This window comes from Monodelphis domestica, chromosome 2, assembly GCF_027887165.1.
Source record: "Monodelphis domestica isolate mMonDom1 chromosome 2, mMonDom1.pri, whole genome shotgun sequence".
NCBI lineage: Eukaryota > Metazoa > Chordata > Mammalia > Didelphimorphia > Didelphidae > Monodelphis > Monodelphis domestica.
In genome coordinates, this window is record NC_077228.1 from 223,695,215 (window position 1) to 223,716,565 (window position 21,351).

At 36.3% G+C, this 21,351-nt stretch overlaps 1 protein-coding gene across 4 annotated transcripts in view; it reads left to right on the plus strand.

Moving 5' to 3' along the window:
• The window catches only part of LOC100029133 (ABC-type organic anion transporter ABCA8-like), a 118,179-nt gene that overhangs the window by 19,940 nt on the left and 76,888 nt on the right, over positions 1 to 21,351 (plus strand). For all 4 annotated transcript variants that reach the window (XM_056817241.1, XM_056817240.1, XM_056817242.1 and 1 more), the window contains 2 exons: positions 5,504 to 5,669; positions 14,020 to 14,078. In XM_056817241.1, coding sequence (XP_056673219.1) covers positions 5,504 to 5,669; positions 14,020 to 14,078 — 225 coding nt within the window. The remainder of the gene's footprint in view (positions 1 to 5,503; positions 5,670 to 14,019; positions 14,079 to 21,351) is intronic.

Genomic DNA, 21,351 nt, shown 5'->3' on the forward strand with positions numbered 1-21,351 from the left:
GCCAGCTTTCTTAAGTTCAAAGTCTTAGCAGTAGACAGCAAGAGGAAGAAACAGTTCTGACTTTCAGAGCTGGTTGAGTCTGTCTCTTTTGGCTGATGCCCCTAAAGACCGGCCTTACAGTTCAAACCACTCCCCTTAAAACCTTTTGTTCCATGACGTGACCACAGGAATCTAGGTAGAGCACACAATTGGGAAATATCCAGGAATAGAGGTACTTCTATCCTGAGACAGGGAGAGAGTGCTCCTTCCAGTCTGAGGGCCAGGAAAGAGAGCCTTTAGACCAAATGTCACTCTCCCAGGCACCCCTCCCACCACCAACTATCATTGCTGTTCATCAATTTTACTCTAACCTTCCAACAACTGTTTGCTCCAACTCGGTGGCAGAAAGTCCAGAGCTTGATTTCATTTCCACACACCTAGTCCAATCCCTCTGGGATTAATTGATTTAATTGGCTTAATGGCCAATGTGCTTCATTGCTTAGGCCCAATTCTTTGTATATAAAAATTTTTTCATCATCATCATCTTGTCTATGGCTTCTTTCTGTTATATGTTTGTTTTTCTTAGAATATATTTATAGTATTATATAAAAACACTGGTACACTACTGATAATAAATTAATTGATGGACCCATATTTCCAAAATGATTCTGTTTTTATCTTTGGCTTTCACCTGGGCTAAAAGTTGGTAGGTACAACTAGGGATGCAAGTGAAGGAAGAGAAGGAACAGTCTGGTCCCCATCACCTTTGGGGACTTAGAGGTGAAACTGGCATAAGGAGAGAGTTGCCATGACTAGGGAACCACAGGTATGGCCTAGAGCAGCTATGTAGGCAGTAAGATAGCATACTAGATAAAGTTTTGGGTCAGAAGTCTGGAATACTTATTTTACTTAATTCAAATCTTGCCTTAGACACCTACCTACTAGATGTGTGACCCTAAACAAGTTGATTAACCCCTTTTGCCTCAGTTCTTCATCTATAAAATGAGCTGGAGAAGAAAATGGCAAAGGTCTCAAATATCTTTGCCAAGAAATTCCCAAATGGGATCATGAAGAAAAGTGAAAACACTCACCAACAAAAGAGTTTTGGCCACTAAGCCCATTTGGTTGTGGGGAGTGGAAATGATGAAGAAGCAAGGTTCTTTTTTTTTTTTTAAACCCTTTCCTTACTTGTTTAGAATTGGTACTAAGTATCAGTTCTAAGGAGAAAGAGTAGTAAGGGCTAGACATTGGGGTTAAGTGACTTGCCCAGGATCATATAGCTAGAAAGTGTGTGAGGTCAAATTTGAACCCAGGACTTTCCATTTCCAGATTTAGCTCTCTATCCACTGAGGCACTTAACTGCTCCTAAGAAGAATAAATAGATCTTTTATTGAGTTCTCAGGAGCTAAGTCCCATTCGTGCTAAGCCAGCTTGGATTCTGACAGTAACATTTGTTAAATATTTTTTCTATTGTTAGCTTTATCAGTATATAATTATGTGAATTATAAATGGAAAAGGTCCTGTATCTGAAGTTGGAAGATCTAATTTCAAATCTCAACACTGTCAATAAATCTATGTGCAAGACACTCTATGAAGTCTTGGAGATACAATAAAAGGAAAAGAAAGTTCCTTTCCTCATGGAGCTCATACTCTAAAGGATTAGTATTATAATGGACTGGGCCTGTGATCTCATTGATGTAAGGAACTACTATTAACCAGCTGGTGTCTGATCCATGATTTAGAATCTTAGAAATCTGTCTGAGGTACTAGGAGATATAATTATGTTCCAGGGTTGTTGAATGCATGGCCAATATGTCTTTGATTTGCATTTATCTATATGTATATATATATATATATATATATACACACACATATATATACATATGGTAATATGAACTGAAAGAGAGAGACAGAGAGAGAGACAAAGAGAGGAAGGGAGGGAGGGAAGGAGGGAGAGACAGAGAGAATGAGAGAGAGAGACAAAGAGACAGAGAGAGAGAGAGAGAGAGAGAGAGAGAGAGAGAGAGAGAGAGAGAGAAGACAGAGACAGAGAGTGAGAGAATGAGTTATGCACTAGCCCCTTCCTTTTCAATGAGCTTAATTTCTGCCTCATTGTCTCTCTCAATGTAAACTTCTATCCTTATATTAAAGAACTTCAGTATATACATACATCTGTGTTCCCTCAAACACTCTTCTACTCAATTCTACTCTTACCTTCAATTCACTCTTACCCTCTACTTCAATCTATTCATCTCCAATATTCTATTCCTCCTCTCCACCTCAGCTACAAAACTTATAACTTTATCCCGCTAGGATGCTGGAAGCACTCCATTTCCAGGATGAAGACCAACAAAATTCCTTTATCTAGATGTGATCTCCTATCTTGCCCTCTTTTCTTATACCTTACTGCTCTTAAACCTCTTCTTGATTCTAGTAGTGGTCTCCTAATACACTTTTCACTCCAGTTTTCAGTGATAATTTTCTTGTCTCACTTTTTTTTGTTTTTAATTTTTGTCATGTAAAAACACTTCCATTTGGTCATTGTCATAAGAATACATTCATACAAAACCAAAATAAAACCATAAATACACTGATATGAAAGATAATATGCTTTTGTCTGTGTCCATATAATTCCTACAGTTCTTCCTCTGGAACTCCTTTTAATTTTACATTTATTTCTCCTTAATTTATTCTCTATCCCACTCCATATAAAATTTGTTTTAAATATTTTCCCTCTTCAAGCTCCTGTAATTCTCCTACCTGCTGACTTTCACAATAAAAAATATAACCTAATACTTTGTTGAGAAAATAATGGTCATTTTCTGTAAGTTTATTCTCTCCATGTCTTCATCATAACCCCTTGGTATAATGCTCCATTCTCTACTCTTTTATTTCAGAATTTTACAGAAAAGAGTCCTTCTTGCCTAGGCTGAAACTCCTATTTTTACCCTATTTTTTTCTGGGAGATTGATCCAGTATATCCCTCTACATCTTTAATGCTTCCTGATCAGTTGTTTCCTTTCCTGATGTCTATAAAAGCACCCATTTCCCCTCTCTTGAAAATTTCTCAATAGACTCTATAACCTCCTTAAGTACCTCTCCTCCCTTTCTCAAACTCCTTGAAAAAGTTATCTATGATTTTGATTTCATTTTCTGTCCTCTGATTTTCTTTTAAGCACTATATAAAATTACTTCTGATCTCATCATTCAACTACATCTTCCTTTTCCAAAGCTATCACTGATCTTTTATTTATTTATTTATTTTTTTGGAAGTTTTATTTTGTCAAATTAGAACATCATTCCTTGGTTACAAGAATCATATTCTTTCCCTCCCTCCCCTCCTCCACCCCTTCACATAGCTGACATGCAATTCCTCTGGGTTTTACATCTGTCCTTGATCAGAACCTATTTCCCATGTTGTTGATGTTTGCACTAGGATGTTCATTTAGGGTCTATATTCCCAATCATATCCCCCTCGACCCATGTAATCAAGCAGTTGTTTTTCTTCTGTGTTTCTACTCCCACAGTTTTTCCTCTGAATGTGGATAGTGTTCTTTTTCATAGATCCCTCCGGGTTGTTCAGGATCACTGCATTGCCCCTGATGGAGGAGTCTATCACATTTGATTGTATCACAGTGTATCAGTCTCTGTATCATTGATCTTTTAATTGCCACATCTGTACAGTTAGAAATTATTGAACTAAAACTACATTACCTAAAATTCCTTTCTGTTTTACCTAGAATCCTTTTCCCTTTTCCTGTGTCCTCCTGTTTATGTGATTGTATTTATGTTTGCCATGACTCTTACCTCACTCTCTTCTCTTGTGACTGGGCTGGATTAGGTAGTTCTTTTACTTTAGTTATTATTAATAAAACGTTTAAAATATAATAGTTATTATATATTAATATAAAAACCCACATGTCTCATATTTTTTCTCATTTTTCATCATTCTTGAACTCTCTGCAGCATTTGACACTATTGGTCACATGCTCCCCAAAGATACTCTCTTTTTCTCTTTAGTTTTTAGCTGTTGTTAGTCTCTTCCCTGAGCTACATAACTGCTTCTTTTCGGTCTTCTTTGTTGGATAGTTATTCACAATATACTCTGTTACATCAAACATGATCCAATACTCTGCCTGGTTTATTTTTTCACTTTCTTTTCTGGGTCTCATCCCTTAACATGGGTTTAATTATTACCCCCATTCTGATGACTTTCATTTATTCCCAGCTCTTGTCTCTCTCCTTATTACTGGCCATTTCAAAATAAATGTTCATAGATAGTATAAATTCAACGTGTTCCATGTATAATTTTTATCAAATGATTAATTTGTTGACACATTGCTAAAGAAATAGTTATGTTACAATGTTTATTATGAATAAAAACCAAGAGACAAAAATAATTTCAGCTAGCTTGAAATCTGGTTTGTAGGAATTTTCTAGGAATGCAAATAGAAAGTTGGCTACAGCCTGTACCTAAAGGAAAAGAAACATAATTTCATGGGAAACAGTCATATTGATTTGCAGTGCTTATAATTAAGCATACCCAAGCAAACCACCATGAAAATAATTGTAATTTATGAACCTACAACCATTTCATGAGAAGTACAGTCAATGAAGAATTTAATAAGAAGTGATCAGTGACTTCAATAGGAGTGGATACGAGAGGACATTTTAAAACATGGGTCAATATCAAGAAATTTTATTATAGTTTTTTTTTTTTAATAATGGTAGCAGGTGCCAGAAACCAAAGGAAGAGTATAAATAGGAAAAACCAACAACTATATGAGAGAGGCATTGTGGCCAGGAAGAAAAGTAACAGCTTTTGATAGGTTATAAGAATATCCTCCTGCCTTCATATAGGGTTGGGGTCCTGCAGCCCAAAGCTCACACAGTGATTTTCAGTGACATGTAGATGAACTGATAAAGTTTGGGCATGTTCTACTGCATGAAGATGAATGACTGACTGCAACAGCAGGGTACCATGGCTACTGTCATTATTTTGTCTCACTACATTAATCTTTAAGCATAATTCTTCCATACTTGGTGGAAATTCTGGCTTCAGAAACAAAAAGATATTGGATCAAGTCACCTTTTTTATCCTTTTTCATGCTTCTCACTTTCCTGTACTCATCATTCCTGTGTAACTGCATTATTAACTGTTTCCCAAGCATGATCTTTCATTTTCTTCCTCTATTCATTCAGATGAAGGCCTCAAATTTTTCCCTACTGAACTCTGGGTCACTCAGAATTCTTCTTTCAAGGCTCATCTCAGTTACCACCTCCTCCATGAAACTTTCTCAGATTTCTCAGAATCCCACATTTTCAAGTTATCTCTCACTTTTCAATTTATCTTGCATTCTAATTATTTTTGTATGCCGATTTCCATCTGGTCGCCATCTAGTAGTATGTAAACTCCATTAGGACAAAGAGTTGTTTCATATTTATCATTGAATCTTGGCATAGAACAGGGACTTGATAATTTTTTTGAATTAGCTATTTATTTAATTGTGTCTTGTTTCATTAGGTGAATATGGACGACAATATTCTCCTTTGTTTTTCCTGAAGTCTTCATTTTGGTGCCCTCACCATAGGACTGATCATCAGTTACTAGAGAATGACACAAACTCTACATATTGGCCTGACTCTTTTGAACCAGTGCCTCCAGAATTTCATGGGAAAGAAACTATCAGGTAATAAATTTCCTTAATGTACAGAAAGAAAAGGGATAGACTATTCACCAACAAGTTATCTCAGGGCAAACTGACAGTCCTCTGTGCAAAGTGGATAGATCATTCAAAACTGCAATCCTTTTTCTATGTCTTCCTCTGGACCTCATTTCAAAATCTACATCAAACACACACACACACACACACACACACACACACAGAGTCACACACCTGTTGTAAGCAAAAAATCCCATTAAAAATCATGTGTATTAGTTTTCAATATTTACCTTTACCCAAAGGATGCAGTGGATTTTTGAGCTTCTTTTCATTCCTAGTATAATAAAAATGACAATCCCACATAAATTAATTTACTTATTCAGTGCCATACCAATCAAACTACCCAGAAACAATTTTATAGAACTAGAAAAAAAAATTAACAAAATTCATCTGGAAGAACAAAAGATCAAGAATATCAATGGGGGAAAAAAATGTGAAGGATGGTGGCCTAGTGGTACCAGATCTTAAATTGTACCTTAAAGGAGTAATCTTCAAAACAATCTGGTACTGGATAAAAAATAGTGGGGTGGCTCAATGGAATATATTAGGGGTAAATGACCTTGCAAATTTTGTGTTTGATAAACTTAAATATCCCGGCTTTGGGGATAAAAACTCACTATTTGACAAAAACTATTAGGAAAATTGGAGAACTATGGCAAACATTAGGTTTAGATCAGATAAAGACCCTATACTAAGAGAAAGTCAAAATGGGCATATGATTTAAACGTAACAAGTGATATTATAAGTATATTAGGGGAACATAAGAATAGTTTACATTTCAGATCTATTGAGAAGGGAAGAATTTATCATAAAAAAGAGATAGAGAATATTATTATATAGAAAATAAATAATTTTTATTATACTAAATTAAAAGACTCTTTTTGTACAAACAAAGCCAATGTAACCAAGATTAGAAGGGGAGCAACAAACCAGGAAAAAAATTTTACAACAATTTCTCTGATAAAGGTCTCATCTCTCAAATACAGAAAGAACTAAATCAAATTTATAAGAATCCAAGTTATTTCCCAATTGATAAGTGTTCAAAGGAAATAAATAGGTAGTTTCAGATGATTTCAAAGCTATCAATAATTATATGAAAACATAGTCTAAATCACTCTTTATTAGAGGAATGCAAATTAATACAACCCTGAACTTCATACCTATCAGACTAGCCAATTTGACAATAAAGGAAAATGATAAATGTTGGAGGGAATTTGGAAAAATTGGGACACTAATGCAATGCTGCTGGATTTATGAACTCATCCAACCATTCTGGAATCATGCCCAAATGGTTATAAAAGAATGCATACCCTTTGATCCAATAATATCACTATTAGGTCTGTATCCCAAAGAGATTTTTTAAATGGGAAAGGATCTGTTTGTATAAAAGTAATTATAATTACTCTTTTTGTGGTGGCAAAGAATTGGAAACTAAAGGAATGTCCCTCAATTGGGTAATGGCCAAAATTCTGGCATATAATGGTGAAGGAATACTATTGTAGTATAAAGAAGGATGAACAGGATTATTTCAGAAAAAGCCAGAAAGAACTATAGGAACTGATGCAGAGTGAAATAAGTAGAACCAAAAAAAATTATACACAGTAACAAGAATATTGTGGAACAATCCAATGTGATAGACATAGCTATATTAACAGCAATACAATGATCTAGAACAATTGTGAGGGACTTATGGAAAAGAATGTTATCCACCTCCAGAAAAAGAACTATTGGAGTAAGAATGCAAATGGAAACATACAATTTATCGCTTGCTCATTTGGGTATATGTTTGGAGGTTTTATAATATCATTCACTTAAAAATGAATAATAAAGAAACATGTTTTGCATGACAATACATGTATAACCCCAATTGAGTTGCTTGCCAACTCTGAAAGTGGGGAGGGAAATAGGTAGAGAGACAATCTGGATCATAAAATTTTGAAAAACTAATGAGGAAATTTGTTATTAAAATAAACATCATTAATTAACAATTATTTTAGTGAACTAGAAAAAATAATAACAAAATTAACTTGGAAAAACAAAAGGTCAAAAATATCAAAGGAATTAATGAAAAAATGAAAAAGGAAGGAGGCTTAGAGGTACCATATTTTGAACTGTATTATAAAACAGTAATTATCATAACTATTTGGTACTGTGTAAGACATAGAAAAGTAGATCAGTACAACAGAAAAGACATACCACAAACAGTCATAAAAGATTTTAGCAACCTTTTGTTTGTCAAAATTAAAGACCCAAGCTTTTGGAGTAAGAATTCGCTATTTGATAAAAAATTTTGGGAAAACTAGAAAGCAATCAGGCTGAAACTAGATATAAATCAGTATCTTAAATAATTTAACAAGATATATTCAAAATGGATAAATGAATTAGACATAAAAGGAGATAGCATAACCAAATTAGAAAAACAGGGAACATATCACCTATCATATATTGGGGAAAAATTTAGAGTGCGTGGATAGAGGTTCCCTATCTAAAATATAGAGAGCTTGAGGCCAAGATGGCAGCTAAGTAGCAGCAAAATTCCTCCAAATCAATCTTTTAAAAGCACTTCAAAATGATATGGGTCAAAAACCAACAGCAAGATGGAGTCAGGGGACTCTCCCACTAAACACAACTTGAAAGGTAGGCAGAGAGTTGATTTTTAAGGGATAAGGGGGAACTAGAAGCAAAGCACACAAAGGAAAGCTGTCCAACCACCACCATCACCACCTACTGTGCCAGGTTTCACACCTGGGGATAGGCTAATTTTAGGATCCCAGGACATAGGCTACACCAACAAAAGAGCAATTCAGACCCAAAAGTTCCAAGCCCTGGCACCAGTCCACTGTGAGCCCTGGAAGTCCTTCTCCCTGGGCCCTTTCAAACCTGCCAAGCTGAGGTGAAGATCTAGCCCCAGGGCAAAATAGCTCACAGTGCTGATCTCTGTAAACCAGTAGCAGAGGAGACAGAATTAGCAAGCCCCTTACAGAATTACTGATCCACAAGTTTTAAAAAAAATAAAAGATTGGGAAAATGAACAAACAGCAAAAGAAGCATTTAAGCCTCAAAAATTTCTATGGTGACAAAAAGCAAAGCACAGAACCACAGGAGATGGAGAGATCCAAGCAACCACATGCAAAATTTCAAAGAAAAATGGAAATTGATCTCAAGCTCCAGAAAAAATTCAAAAACCCAATGTAACATATGGCCAGTCAGGGAGGTTACTCCCCCCTACATTGGTGAATTGAATGAAAGGTAGAGAAGGGGTTGAAAGACTGAGAGGGGAGAAGTTGATCTTCCCCTCTCTTTCCTTTGGTGAAGACAATCTCAGTTTGTTCCCTATGTCTCCTCAGAGATTTGGTTGGGGAGGTAGAAGTTAAGGACTGGAGGAGAGAGTTTAGAAAAATGACCCACTGCCTCCCTTTGTGGTCTTAGCTGTTCTGTGAGAGGCAGGAGAGAATTTCCTGCCTCTGGATGTCCCTATACCCCAACTCCCACTTTCCCTTTGAGATCTGGTTTCACTCTCCAACCCTAGTCTTGAGCTAATCCTCCTTTTTGGGGAGAGGTATAATTCTCCCCAAATCTTCAGTTCCCTTCTTTGATGTCAGAAAGTAGGCAGACCTGATCTATATAATAACTCTTTAATGGAGAATCACTCAGGGAAGGGGAAATAAGAGGGTTGGATAAGGAAAGTGGGTGGCAGGAATCCCTAAAATTGCCAGACTGACCCCCCCACAAATATTGGGGTCCAGGCTCTAAGCCTTGACCCCTTTTCTGATCAGCTGGTGATTTTCCCTATTCTTGAGCTAATCTTGTTATTGCTAAAGTTCAAGACAATTAGTGGAGAAAATTCTTAGAGAGAATTTCCTCAGTAGATGGCTTTTTTTTTTCAAAGTCCAATCTATTATGTTGAATTGAATTGAGTAACAGGTTTCCAAGGATCTCTAGGAAGTTGTTGGTGTCCAAAGGGGGAACCTCCAGCCTTTGAGACCTTCTGTCAGGCTCTCAGCTGAAAGAATGGAGTTGAAGCATGCAGTTTCTCAGTTCTCACAGCCCCTGTTCCTTCTCTGGAACTCTGGGTCACTTCCTTTCTGACTTGCCCTCTGCATTAACTGTTTTTTGTTTCATTGTGTCATTTCTGACACATTCTGACACATTGTGTCATTGTGTCAGATTTCCTTCTTTTGCATCTTCTTCTCTTTTGAAAATCCCTCTCTCTTACACCAAGGGAATAGATGGAGAAAGGGACAATATAAAGAAGTGTGTAATAAAAGATTGGGCAGATTAAAGGAGGCAGTAACCAGAAACCTACATAGAGTTTAAATAATGAGGCTGGAACAAAATCTATTATACTTCCATTGAGATAAAAAAAGGCAAGGTTAGCTATCATGATCTCAGATAAAACCAGAATAGACCTGTTCAAAAGAAATGATCAAGGAAACTACATTTTCTTAATATGTACAATAAGCAATGAAGTAATATCAAAACTAAATATATATGCCTCAAATGCAGAATATCCAAATGTTTAAAGGCACAGATGATATCAATGTAGCCAAAATGAGAAAGAAAACAGGAAAAAAACATGGGACTGGAGAGGGGGAATTTGCAACAAATTTCTCTGACAAAGTCCTTAATTCTCAAATATATAATCAGTTGAGTTAAATTTATAAGATTTACAAATTTTATATTTATGTGAGACATTCTCTAATTGATAAGTCATCAAATTATATGACTAGGCTGTATTCTGAGGAAGAAGGAATAAAAACCACCCATAGTCATATGACCCAAAGGCTCTAAATAACTACTAATTAGAAGGAACACAAATTGAAAGCACTCTGAAGTACTACCTCACACTTATCAGATTGTCAAACATGAAAGAAAGGGCAAATGACAAATACAGACGTCCCTCACTATATCCAGGCTTCACTGTATGGAAGGTTTTTTAACCTGCACACTATTGGCTGATGGAATGAAAGGTGACCAACCACAGCACTGTGTTCTATATCCTGGGCACTGATTGGCTCAGTGACTGTAGCATCAGTCTGTTTACTCTTCTGCACTGTGCCTATATATTGTTATGGTTAAAATATTACCTTTAAGGATTGTTATAATATTAAAACTATGGCCACCAAGGAATTTACTTATGAAATTCCTAAAATGAAACACTCAAGTCAGAATGGAGTTTATGAGGTTTAATCACAATGGGCATAGGGAAAAGGAGAGGGAGAGAAGGAGAGAGGAGAAAAAGGAAAGGGGTTACTCAACCTCTGACCAAGGCAGAGGGCGTTTAGGCCCAAAGGGCCAAGGTGGAAGGAATCAGTCCTTGACTCACGTGACCGATCTGAAGGGAAGCTGTCTGCGGGCCTCCTCCCTGTTAAAGCTCCTCACACCAACTGGTGTCTTGCCCTGTCCACAGGAAGTGAGCGAATTCCAGAGGCTGCTTTCTCCGTCACTTCCTGTGCCTCACAAATGCCAATGGTGGCTCAAGCTTGGTTTAGGACAGCCCAGGTGGGCAGTTAGTTATTTCTGATTTGTCATTGACTAGCACATGCCCGTGTAGTGTGGGTGTGCACAGTTTTGGGTGCAAGATCAGGCAAGATGGAGATTTTAAAATTCACAATGTCCATCATCTCTCCTAATCCACTTCACTCCGAAGTCTCATCACAGGGCATAGTGTTTCTCTGTGGTGTTGTGGAAGTTTTCATAAAAGTTTGAATTTGAAGCTCTTTGCCACCCAAACATTCTGAACCTCTAAGACTTCTGAAAGAAAAGTTTCTAAGAGCATCGGAAGTGTTTATAAGAGTGTGGAAAAGGCTTATAGGGGAGTGGGAAGGATTTATAAAGCTTTAAAATATATGTAAATAATAAAATTAATTATATATATATTATATATAGTAAATATAATAAAATAAAGGTTACTCCCACAATAGGTGAGGGATCACTGGACTGGAAAGGATGTGGAAAAAATTGGGGCATTAATACATTGTTGGTAGAATTGTGAACTAATTAGTTTCACCAGTCTAGAGAATAATTTGACACTAGGGCCAAAGGATGATAAAATTATTCCTACCTTTTGACCCAACAATAGCACTACTAAAAAGAAGAAAAATCAGTGAAAAAAGAAAAAGGACCTATATGTACAAAAGTATTTATAGCAGCTTTTTTTATGGTACAAATAATTGGAAAGTGAAAGGACATCCATCAATTGGGAAATGGCTGAACAAGCTATATGTAATTGTGATATAGTATTATTGTTCTATAAGAAATAATGTAGTAGATGGTTTCAGAAAAAACATGGAAAGACATATATGAATTGATGCATAATGAGCGAGCCAATCAAGAGATCACTGTACTCAGGAACAGTAATATAATGATGATCAACTGTGAAAGACAACTCCTCCTATTCATACAATGAACAAAGACAATTCCAAAGAACTCATGATGAAAATGCTATCTATTGCCAGAGAGAAAACCTAAGAACACTGAGTGAAAACTGAAGCACAATTTTTTTCTTGCCTTTTTTGTAGTATGGCTAATATGGAAACGTTTTACATGATTTCACAAGTACAATTTATATCATATTGTTTATTTTCTCAATGGGTGGGGGAGGGGGTTAGATGGAAGGATAGAATTAGGAGCTCCAAAAGTTTTTTAAAAGAATGTTAGATGTAAATAAATAATAAATTGAAAACATTTAAAACATAAATAAAAGCTATAGTGGTAAAGGACTAAAATCTGTTCCCCATGTGGATGTCACTAGATATTCAGTTTCTGTTATGAAATCTTTTTTAAAAAATACTTTTTGTACATTACAACAAGAACTTCTCTTGTGCTAATTATACTTCACTTCTCTATTCTGCCAGACTGATTTAGGGAAATGAGAAAATCTTGGAGAAGTTAGTGTTGTAAAAACTGGGAAAGATAGAAGAGGATTTATGTCAAAAATATGATTTATGTTCCTACCTATTCAAATTCCAAATATTCTTTGAGGATAAGCTTATTGTAGAAATTTGCTGTAAATGAAGCCTTTAGGATTATTCTTGCTTACACTGAACTCTCCCTTCTCTGATTCCTTATGATATTTACTTAAAGACCCAACTAAGCAATTAACAACCTCATCGCAGAAATAATCACCTTACTATTTTGGTATTTTTTTCTCCCATAATTACATGCTAGTCCTATCTATATTGCAAGCTTTCTATGGGCATGGCACATGTATTATGCTTTTCTTCTATCCTATAACATTTAGGAGGGGCATAAACACTTCCCAAATACTAAATATGTGATCAATAGACATGGAACTAAATACTATGCCTTATCCATTAACCTTGGATAGTCACTTTACCTTTCTAAGCTTTAGTCCCCTTGTTTATAAAGTGCAGGAAGTGGAATAAATGGTTTCTAAGGTTATTTCTAGCTCTAATTGTCTACATTTCTACGTAAGACAAATGCAAAGGATAGAAATAAAAATGGGCAGGTCTTTCGATGAGTAGCAAATAGCCTTCAAACTTTGGTTGCCACAATGTTGGTTTATCTGATTTAATATTTTTAAAGTGGGTAAAATCTTCAAATTAATATCTACCATTAAATTCTCATGAGTAGTGAAATGTAAAACAAATCTGGACAGAGAGAAAGATTTTATGAAGTTGTATGAGTAACAGATAAGTAAGAGTGATTAATTTAGAGGTTTCATATGACTAACTTTATATGATCAATCAACGGCAATCTTGAAGAGTTATCTAGGAATCTTTGTTGATGCATACATGATGATATTGTTCTAAAGAAGCATTAGCACATTGCAATTACACTTTGTTGAGAGAAAACAAATAAAAACTAATAAATTAGAAAATTAGAAAAAGACTTAAAATATGAGAGATGGCAATCACAGGAAATCTCTAATTCAGACAAACCTAGGTTCAGGTTTTACATCTGGCACTTACTCATTTTGTAACCAAGGGCAGCTCATTTCTTAGCACTCTCTAGGATTATAAATTACAAATGAGTTGCCATTTGCATGATTATACAACATTTACAAACCATAAGTTCCTTATGCCAATGAGATTAAAAATTTGATGCCTACCTGCCCAAGACCCAGAAAAAGGTACAGATCTCAAACATCCCTTCTTTGCATTATATATTATACACACACACACACACACACACACACACACACACACACACACACACACACACATAACACATCACTTTGCATCACTATTTCTAGGGCTACTCCTAAACTTTATTATTTGTACTTCTGAGGTGGCAGTTTACATTGGTTAAATTACTGAAAAGGTCACTTCAAGAGTGTTTAATCTCATTTCAGAATCAGAAATATAAAAAAGGAATATAAAAGAAAGTCGGAAAAAGTAGAAGCTTTGAAAGGTAAGGCAAAAATCTGAATTATATTGACTTTTTAAATGTATTTAAAATTGTTATGAGGTTCAGATGTGTACCCCTGGGGTTCGGGAAGGATACCTTTTGCAAGAATAAAGACTCCAAAACTTAGCTTAAAAACAAAAAGAGAAATTTATTAATTTAGAAAGTAATGTTGAGAATGGCCAGGAGGATAGCAAGGTGGAACAGCAAGATGGGGAGCAATTCTGGGAAGACAGAATGAATGGAAAGACTGTTCCCTGTGAGGACAGCATGAATGGAAAAGCTGTCCTCCAGACGACATCAGTTCTAGGGATTTTATACTCTTTACAACAGATGCTACGTCATGGTGTGAACGTGACCTAGAGTGCTAGTCGCTTAGGCATTTGGTGGGGTGAAGTGGTCTTCTCACTGGGGTCTGCCTGGAAGCATAAAGATTCATCTCTTTGTCCAACTTAAATCTAGAGGAGGATCAAAGAGGATAAACATCTCAGGACCCTAGGGGGGTCATTGGGTGTTTTTAAGTTCAGAGTCAGGATGATGCAAGGGAGTGAGGGAGTTTCCCTGATAATAGTTCACCTGGGTTTCTGGGGGGTACAGTGCCCATGTCAAAATGACTTGGTAATGATTTCTGACAGAGTTGAACATAAATATAAAGGACTATTCCCTTCAGGATAGAACATACCCTTGGAATGTAAACATAGTTATTTTATCCTATCTTTCTTGGTTGGTCTTAAGAAAAGTTAACTTTTCCTTTGGCATTACTTCCTGTGGGAATCACAATCTGAAATCAAACCTCAAAATAAAAACATAAACTAAGGCAAAAAACAGAATACTTTGATCTGCTTCTTCCAACTCCAACAATTCTTTCTCTGGAGGCGGATAGCATTCTTTCTCACAAGTCCTTCAGAATTGACCTCCATCATTGTGTTGCTGAGAATAGCTAAATCTTTTGCAGATTATCATTGTATGATATTGCTGTTTCTATGTACTTTAGTCTACTGGTTCTGCTTCCTGCCCTGAGTCAATTTATCAATAAAAGTCTTTCTAACTTTTTCTGAAATCATCCTGTTCATCATTCCTTATAACACAGTAGCATTCCATCCCCATCATATACCACAATTTGTTACCTGTTACCCAATAGATGCACATCTTCAATTTCCAATTCTTTGCCACTACAAAAATAAATGCATACCCTTTTCTCCCCCTCCTCTGTTTTATGTCCTTGGAATACAGACTAGTAGATCAGTGCCCATGTCAGTGGTACTTATTTTACTTTGCATTTCCCTAGTCAATAGTGATTTAGAATATTTTTTCATATGATTTGATACCATTGATTTCTTCATCTGAAAATTTCTTGTTTATATCATTTGACTATTTCACAATTGAGGAATGAATTCCATTCTTATAAATTTGACTTAGTTCTCTATAGAGTTGAGAAATTGGGCCTTTATCAGAGAAATTTGCTGTAAAAATTTTTTCCCCAATTTGTTATTCCCCTTCTAATTTTCTTACACTGGTTTTTGTCTTTACAAAAATTTTAATTTAATATAATTAAAATTATTTATTTTATTTCTCATAATGCTCTCTATCTCTTATTTTGTCACAGATTTTTCCCTTTTACATAGATCTGAAAGGTAAAATATTCCATTTTCCTCTAATTTGCTTATGGTATCACCCTTTGGGTCTAAATTATATACCCATTTTGACCTTATCTTGTTATAGAATGTGAGATACTGGTCTATATCTAGTTTCTGTCATACTGTTCTCCAATTTTCCCAAAAGTTTGTCCTATTTATCAAATAGGTTGTTCTTATACAAAACCTGGGATATTTGGGTTCATCAGACTTTAGATTACTATGGGCATTTAATGCTATATATTGTGTATCTCACCTATTCCATTGTTTCATGATTTTATTTATTAGCCTGTACCAAAGTGTTTTTCTGATTATTGCTTTATATTACAGTTTGAGATTTGGTACTGTTGGGCCATCTTTATTCACATTTGTTTCATTAATTCTTTTATTCTTGACCTCTTGTTCTTCCAGATGAATTTTTTTGTTATCTTTTTAGTTCTATACAATAACTTTTTGGTTATTTGATTGGCATGGCAATGAATAAGTAAATTAATTTGGGTAGAATTGCAAGTTTTGTTATATTTGCTCAACCTACCCAAGAGCAATTAATGTTTTTCCAGCTGTGTAGATCTAGCTTTATTTGTATAAAAATTATTTTGCAGTTGTGTTCATATAATTCCAGTGTTTTTCTTGGCAATTACACTCCCAGGTTTGGGGGGGGGGTTGTATTGTTGAGTTATTTTCAATGGAATTTCTCTTTCTATCTCTTACTGCTGGAATTTGTTGGTAATATAGAGAGAAATGCTAATGATTTATATGGGTTTGTTTTTTATCCTGGAACTTTGCTAAAAATTATTAATTATTCAAATAATTTTAGTTGATTCTCTAACTACATCATTTTATCTGCAAAGACTGATATCTTCTTCATTGACAAGTTTAATTCCTCCAATTTCTTTTTCTCTAATTGATAAAGCTAGCACTATAGTACAATATTAAATAGTAAAGGTGATAATGGGTATCCTTGCTTCACCCCTGATTTTAGTGGGCAGGCTTTAACTTGGAAAAAAACACAGAACTACTAAAATAGTCAGAAAAACCAACTCTTTAATCAGGAGAGGGATGGTGTTCAATATTTAGGTCTCCTCACCTAAATCAAGTGCCCCCAAACCACACAGAGCCAAACGTCTGACACTGGCAATAGTATACCTGGGAGAAATCACAGTGCTAGATGATGGCTCTGAAGAACAATAGAACTTGGGGAACTTACATACTTTTGGGGGAATTGAGAATAGAGAAGTATAATTGATTGACATTACCAGGGTTACAAGGAAATGGGAGTGTTCAAACTACACTGACAGGATACAATCAGGCTTGGGAAAGGAACCATAGCCTGGGACTGGGGTATCAGGGAGTGGCCTAATTATAATAGACACTGAAAGGATAGTCCCTGCCCAGGTGTTGGTCTTCTTGGGAACTGATCTCTGATACAATGGAGAAAACTTCTAAGACTAACAGGATATTTAGCATTTGCTTAGGTCAGCTAGCCTCACCTAAGTTGGAATAATCAAAGTATTTTAAGGTTTATTATTCAGTCTGATATGGTAAGTCTGAGACCTCCCTTGGGGCGAATTCTCAGGGGAACAGGGACAAACTTGAGGTTTCCAGATTTCAAGTTGAAATCTTCTAACTTAATCTCATTGCAGATGATACTTGCTGATGGTTTTAAATAGATACTACTTATTTAAATACTTTAAGCTATTCCTATGCTTTCTAGTGTTTTCCATAGGAATAGCTATTGTATTTTGTCAAGGGCTTTTTCTGCCTCTATTGAGATAATCATGTGATTTCTGTTAGTTTGATTAATAATATGGTCTGTTAAACTGATGGTATAACCACATTAAAGTTTTATTGACACGTTTGAGATGATTTGGATATGTTAAAAAAAACTAACCTCTAGGTGGCACAGATAAGTTATTCTATTCCTCAAAAAAAAAAAAAAAAACCTATAAAAATAAGACCTCAAGCACCTGTCCTCCCTGCCCCCAAGCACTCTTCAATCTTTTAGTCCATGCTACTTGAGTCTTCCTAACTCAACAGTTATGTGAGTGATTGTCTGTACTTCTCCCCTTGCCCATCTTCTTCCCCAACATTGTTTCCCTTCCTTTAGCAACCTATCCCCGTGCCCACATTATCTGCCTCTGTACTCTTTTTTGCTGCTGGTCTCTGTACTTCACATGGCTATTTCCCCCTACACACTCTGTGTTTTTTTTTAACTGTAATTGCAAACTCTCTATTGCCATTTCAATCTTTCTCAGAGAGTATCCAAGAATTAAGTGTACCTACCTCATTTCACAACATCATTAATTAATTCTCAATTCACCTCAGCAGTATGTTAATGTACCTGTCTTTCTGTAGTTCCACAAATCCTATTGCTAACTTTCATCAATTATCATTTCATGGATATGAGAAGAAACTTTACTTATTTAGATTTGTATTTCTTTTTCTTATTAGTTATTTCAAACAATCTTTCACATGATCGTTAATAGTGTGTTATTCCTCTTTGTTCACTGTTTACTCATTTCAAATTATCCTCCCTTCTGTATTGTTCTGCTTGACTCTTAGAAATATAAATTCATGTTATGTAAAAAAATCAAGGGGTAAAAGAGAGGATTGCACTGAGAGCAAAGGGAAGGGAGTGATAGAATGGGGCAAAATATATAACATAAAGAAGCATGAAAAATCATTATAGAGAGGGGAGGATAAGCTTAGTGTTGAATTTTTATGGTTTGACTGAATATTTAAATTGGTGGTCACCAGGTATTTGATTTCTAAATCCCGAAATGAATTAATAAAGTAAATGGAATTTATGGTAGTTTATTTACAGTAGAGGGAAGATATTAAGGAAGAGAGAAAAGGGGAGAGAGAGAGAGAGAGAGAGAGAAAGAGAGAGAGAGAGAGAGAGAGAGAGAGAGAGAGAGAGAGAGAGAGAGAGAGAGAGGGAGCGAGCCTCTGGCTTCCTCTAAGCCAGGTAGAAACTCTCAGGCACCAGTCAAGGGAAAGGAGTCTCAAGACGATGGGGAGGCTCACACCTCCAGAAAGGGCAAGGAACTAAGTCAGCCATTACATTCACCAAGGTGACCATCTAAAAAGAAAGCAGTCTGAAGTCTCCTGAACGAAATCCTCCAGGGGTCCAGTTCCATAGCCACATGTCTTCACTCCAAGTCTGAATGTCTGATTCTTTCAGTCTCTCCTCAGAGTGTCTCTTCTTCACTCCAAGCCCAAGTGACTGATCTCTTCCAGTCCAACTGTGAGTGACTGATCTCTTCCAGTCCAACTCTGAGTGACTGAATCTAACAGTCGTCATCCTGTGTGTCTCTGTTTTCTCTATTTAAGGACCTTTTTTTCTTGTGTCATCTCTCCTAAATTTTACGTCTACCAATCACAGCAGATGCTCCCCGCCAAGACTGCCCACTCAATGTATGAAATGGGTGTTCACACCTTTTTAAATTGGTTAACACCTTTTTTAGTTAGTTAATACCTTTTGGGTTAGTTAACACTTTTTTGTAGTTAAAAATGGGTAGATCTACTTTAAATACTGAGTTAACACTTTGGGGATTAAGATCTAAAAGTAGACAGAGGAATACAATTTAATCTTCACAATAAAGGAAGAGCTAAGTATCTTCATTGTTACAATCAGAAGATAGAAAAATCCAATCTTCACAGTAGTGATGGGCAATGATTATTATCTTACTTTCATTGTAACTGGCTCACAGAGGGAAAAACAAGTCTATTCAGTGTAGTATAGAATTCTACCTTACCCTACAGATAAGTAGAAGGGTGTATGGGTTAAAAAATTAAGGTTAGACAAAATATAAGAGAAATGTGGTCACCAAAATTATTACTCAAGTCAGAATGACTTTATAGTATTATTTATAAAAATAGATGGAAAGAGTGAAAGTAGAGAAATGAGAAAGCAGGTAAAGAAGGTATCTATCCTATGACACTAGATAATTACTCCAGCCTGGTTCAAACCAGGCAGGGCTTGTTAACTCTCTAACAGAGGACCATGGGTCAGAGGGTCCAGTGGTGAGAAAAGCAAGGGTTCCAGCCACAAGACCTCTTCCAAGACAGAGGGCCTCTCTGGAAGCTAGTTCCTTAAGGAGCCAGGAAAAGAGCCTTTTTCGCTCATCCACATGGTAATCCAAAGAGAAAATATAAAAGCAGTTTTACAAGAAGCAGTGTGAGGTCCCAAGCCAGAGGTCCTCCAAGGCCAAGTTTGAAGGAGAAAGACTCCCTCAAAGGAAGTTGCAACTATTTTTAAAGAGCTTTCTTTGCATCACTTCTGTGCCTTCCTTCCACTTTATGTAGACCAATTACAGTTTTAGAATTTTCTTAGGACTGCCCAGGGGGCAGTTAGTCATTTCTGAGTTGTCACCCAGACATGTGGGTTAAAGACCTCCCCTCACTTAAGGAAATGTGGGGGTGTATATGCTTCTGGTGTTTAAATTTAAAGGCAGGCAGAGGAGAGTTAATCCCCTGTTCACAAGGGGAATAAGACAAAGGAAGGGGGAGGTAACTGGAGAAAGGTGTAAAGAATTAAATTAAGGTTTTGACTAAATATGTAAGAATTCTAAAATAATATGGTCGTCACCAATTTAAAATATTATAGCTCAAGTCACAATGACTTTTAATTGCTTTTAATTACAAAGAGGTGGAAAGAGTGAAAGTAGAGAAATACAAAAAGAGGGTAGAGAAGATGTCTAGCCTATCACACTAAATATTGCTTTGGTGCTCAGCTCAGCCTGGCAGGGCTTGGTAACCCTCAACTGGAGTACCTGGTGTTCCATCCACTCAATCTCCTCTAAGAGGGGAAAGCCTCTTTGGAACTAATCTCTCTCCAGAATCCAGGAAAGGAAAGCCAGCTACTCACTTACCCAAGAAATAGTCCAAGCGCCAAGTCCCAAGTAAAAGCTGAGGCCCATGTCCCAAGTCACCTCCAAAAGGCAGGTCACCAGCCGAAGCTCCAAGCCAAAGATTCAAGCCAAAGTCCCCCAGATGAAGATGTTCAGGACTTTTTATAGTCATCTCCTGTCCCTTGCCCTCTTCAAAGGGGCCAATCACAGTTTCCAAATTGCCTAACATTGCCCAGAGGGCAGTGTTGGTGGGATCTACCTCTCATACTCTGAAGGTGTCAACTCTTATCATAGGATTTACAAGTTTCTGATTGGGTTAACAGGGTAGAACTCTCCAAGTAAGTGACTATGAAATCTCTTACTTAGTATTAAGTAGGGGTTAAGTAGGGGTGTTTTCAGTTTTTGATTAATTAAATTAGAAGTTGCTGATTGATAGACAAAGAAAGTTTGATTCACACCTCACAATCCAATGAATCATTTAACACAACCAGCTTATACCTCTAAAGATTATCCAGTTAAAGGTGAATACCATATTGCACTTTCTAAGAGGAATCTACAATAATTGGAGATAAGAGGGAAATAGAAGAGAGAGAGAGAGAGAGAGAGAGAGAGGGAGAGAGAGAGAGAGAGAGAGAGAGAGAGAGAGAGAGAGTAAAACCAGTGTTTGCTAGGCATATTAACAAAGAGCCAATTGAGGGCAGTCCCCTTTGGCATAAGAATTTACATTCAGAATAAATGTGTTCAACCCCCTTCAGTTCAATCAATGATATCCCCAAAGTTCATTCTGGATAC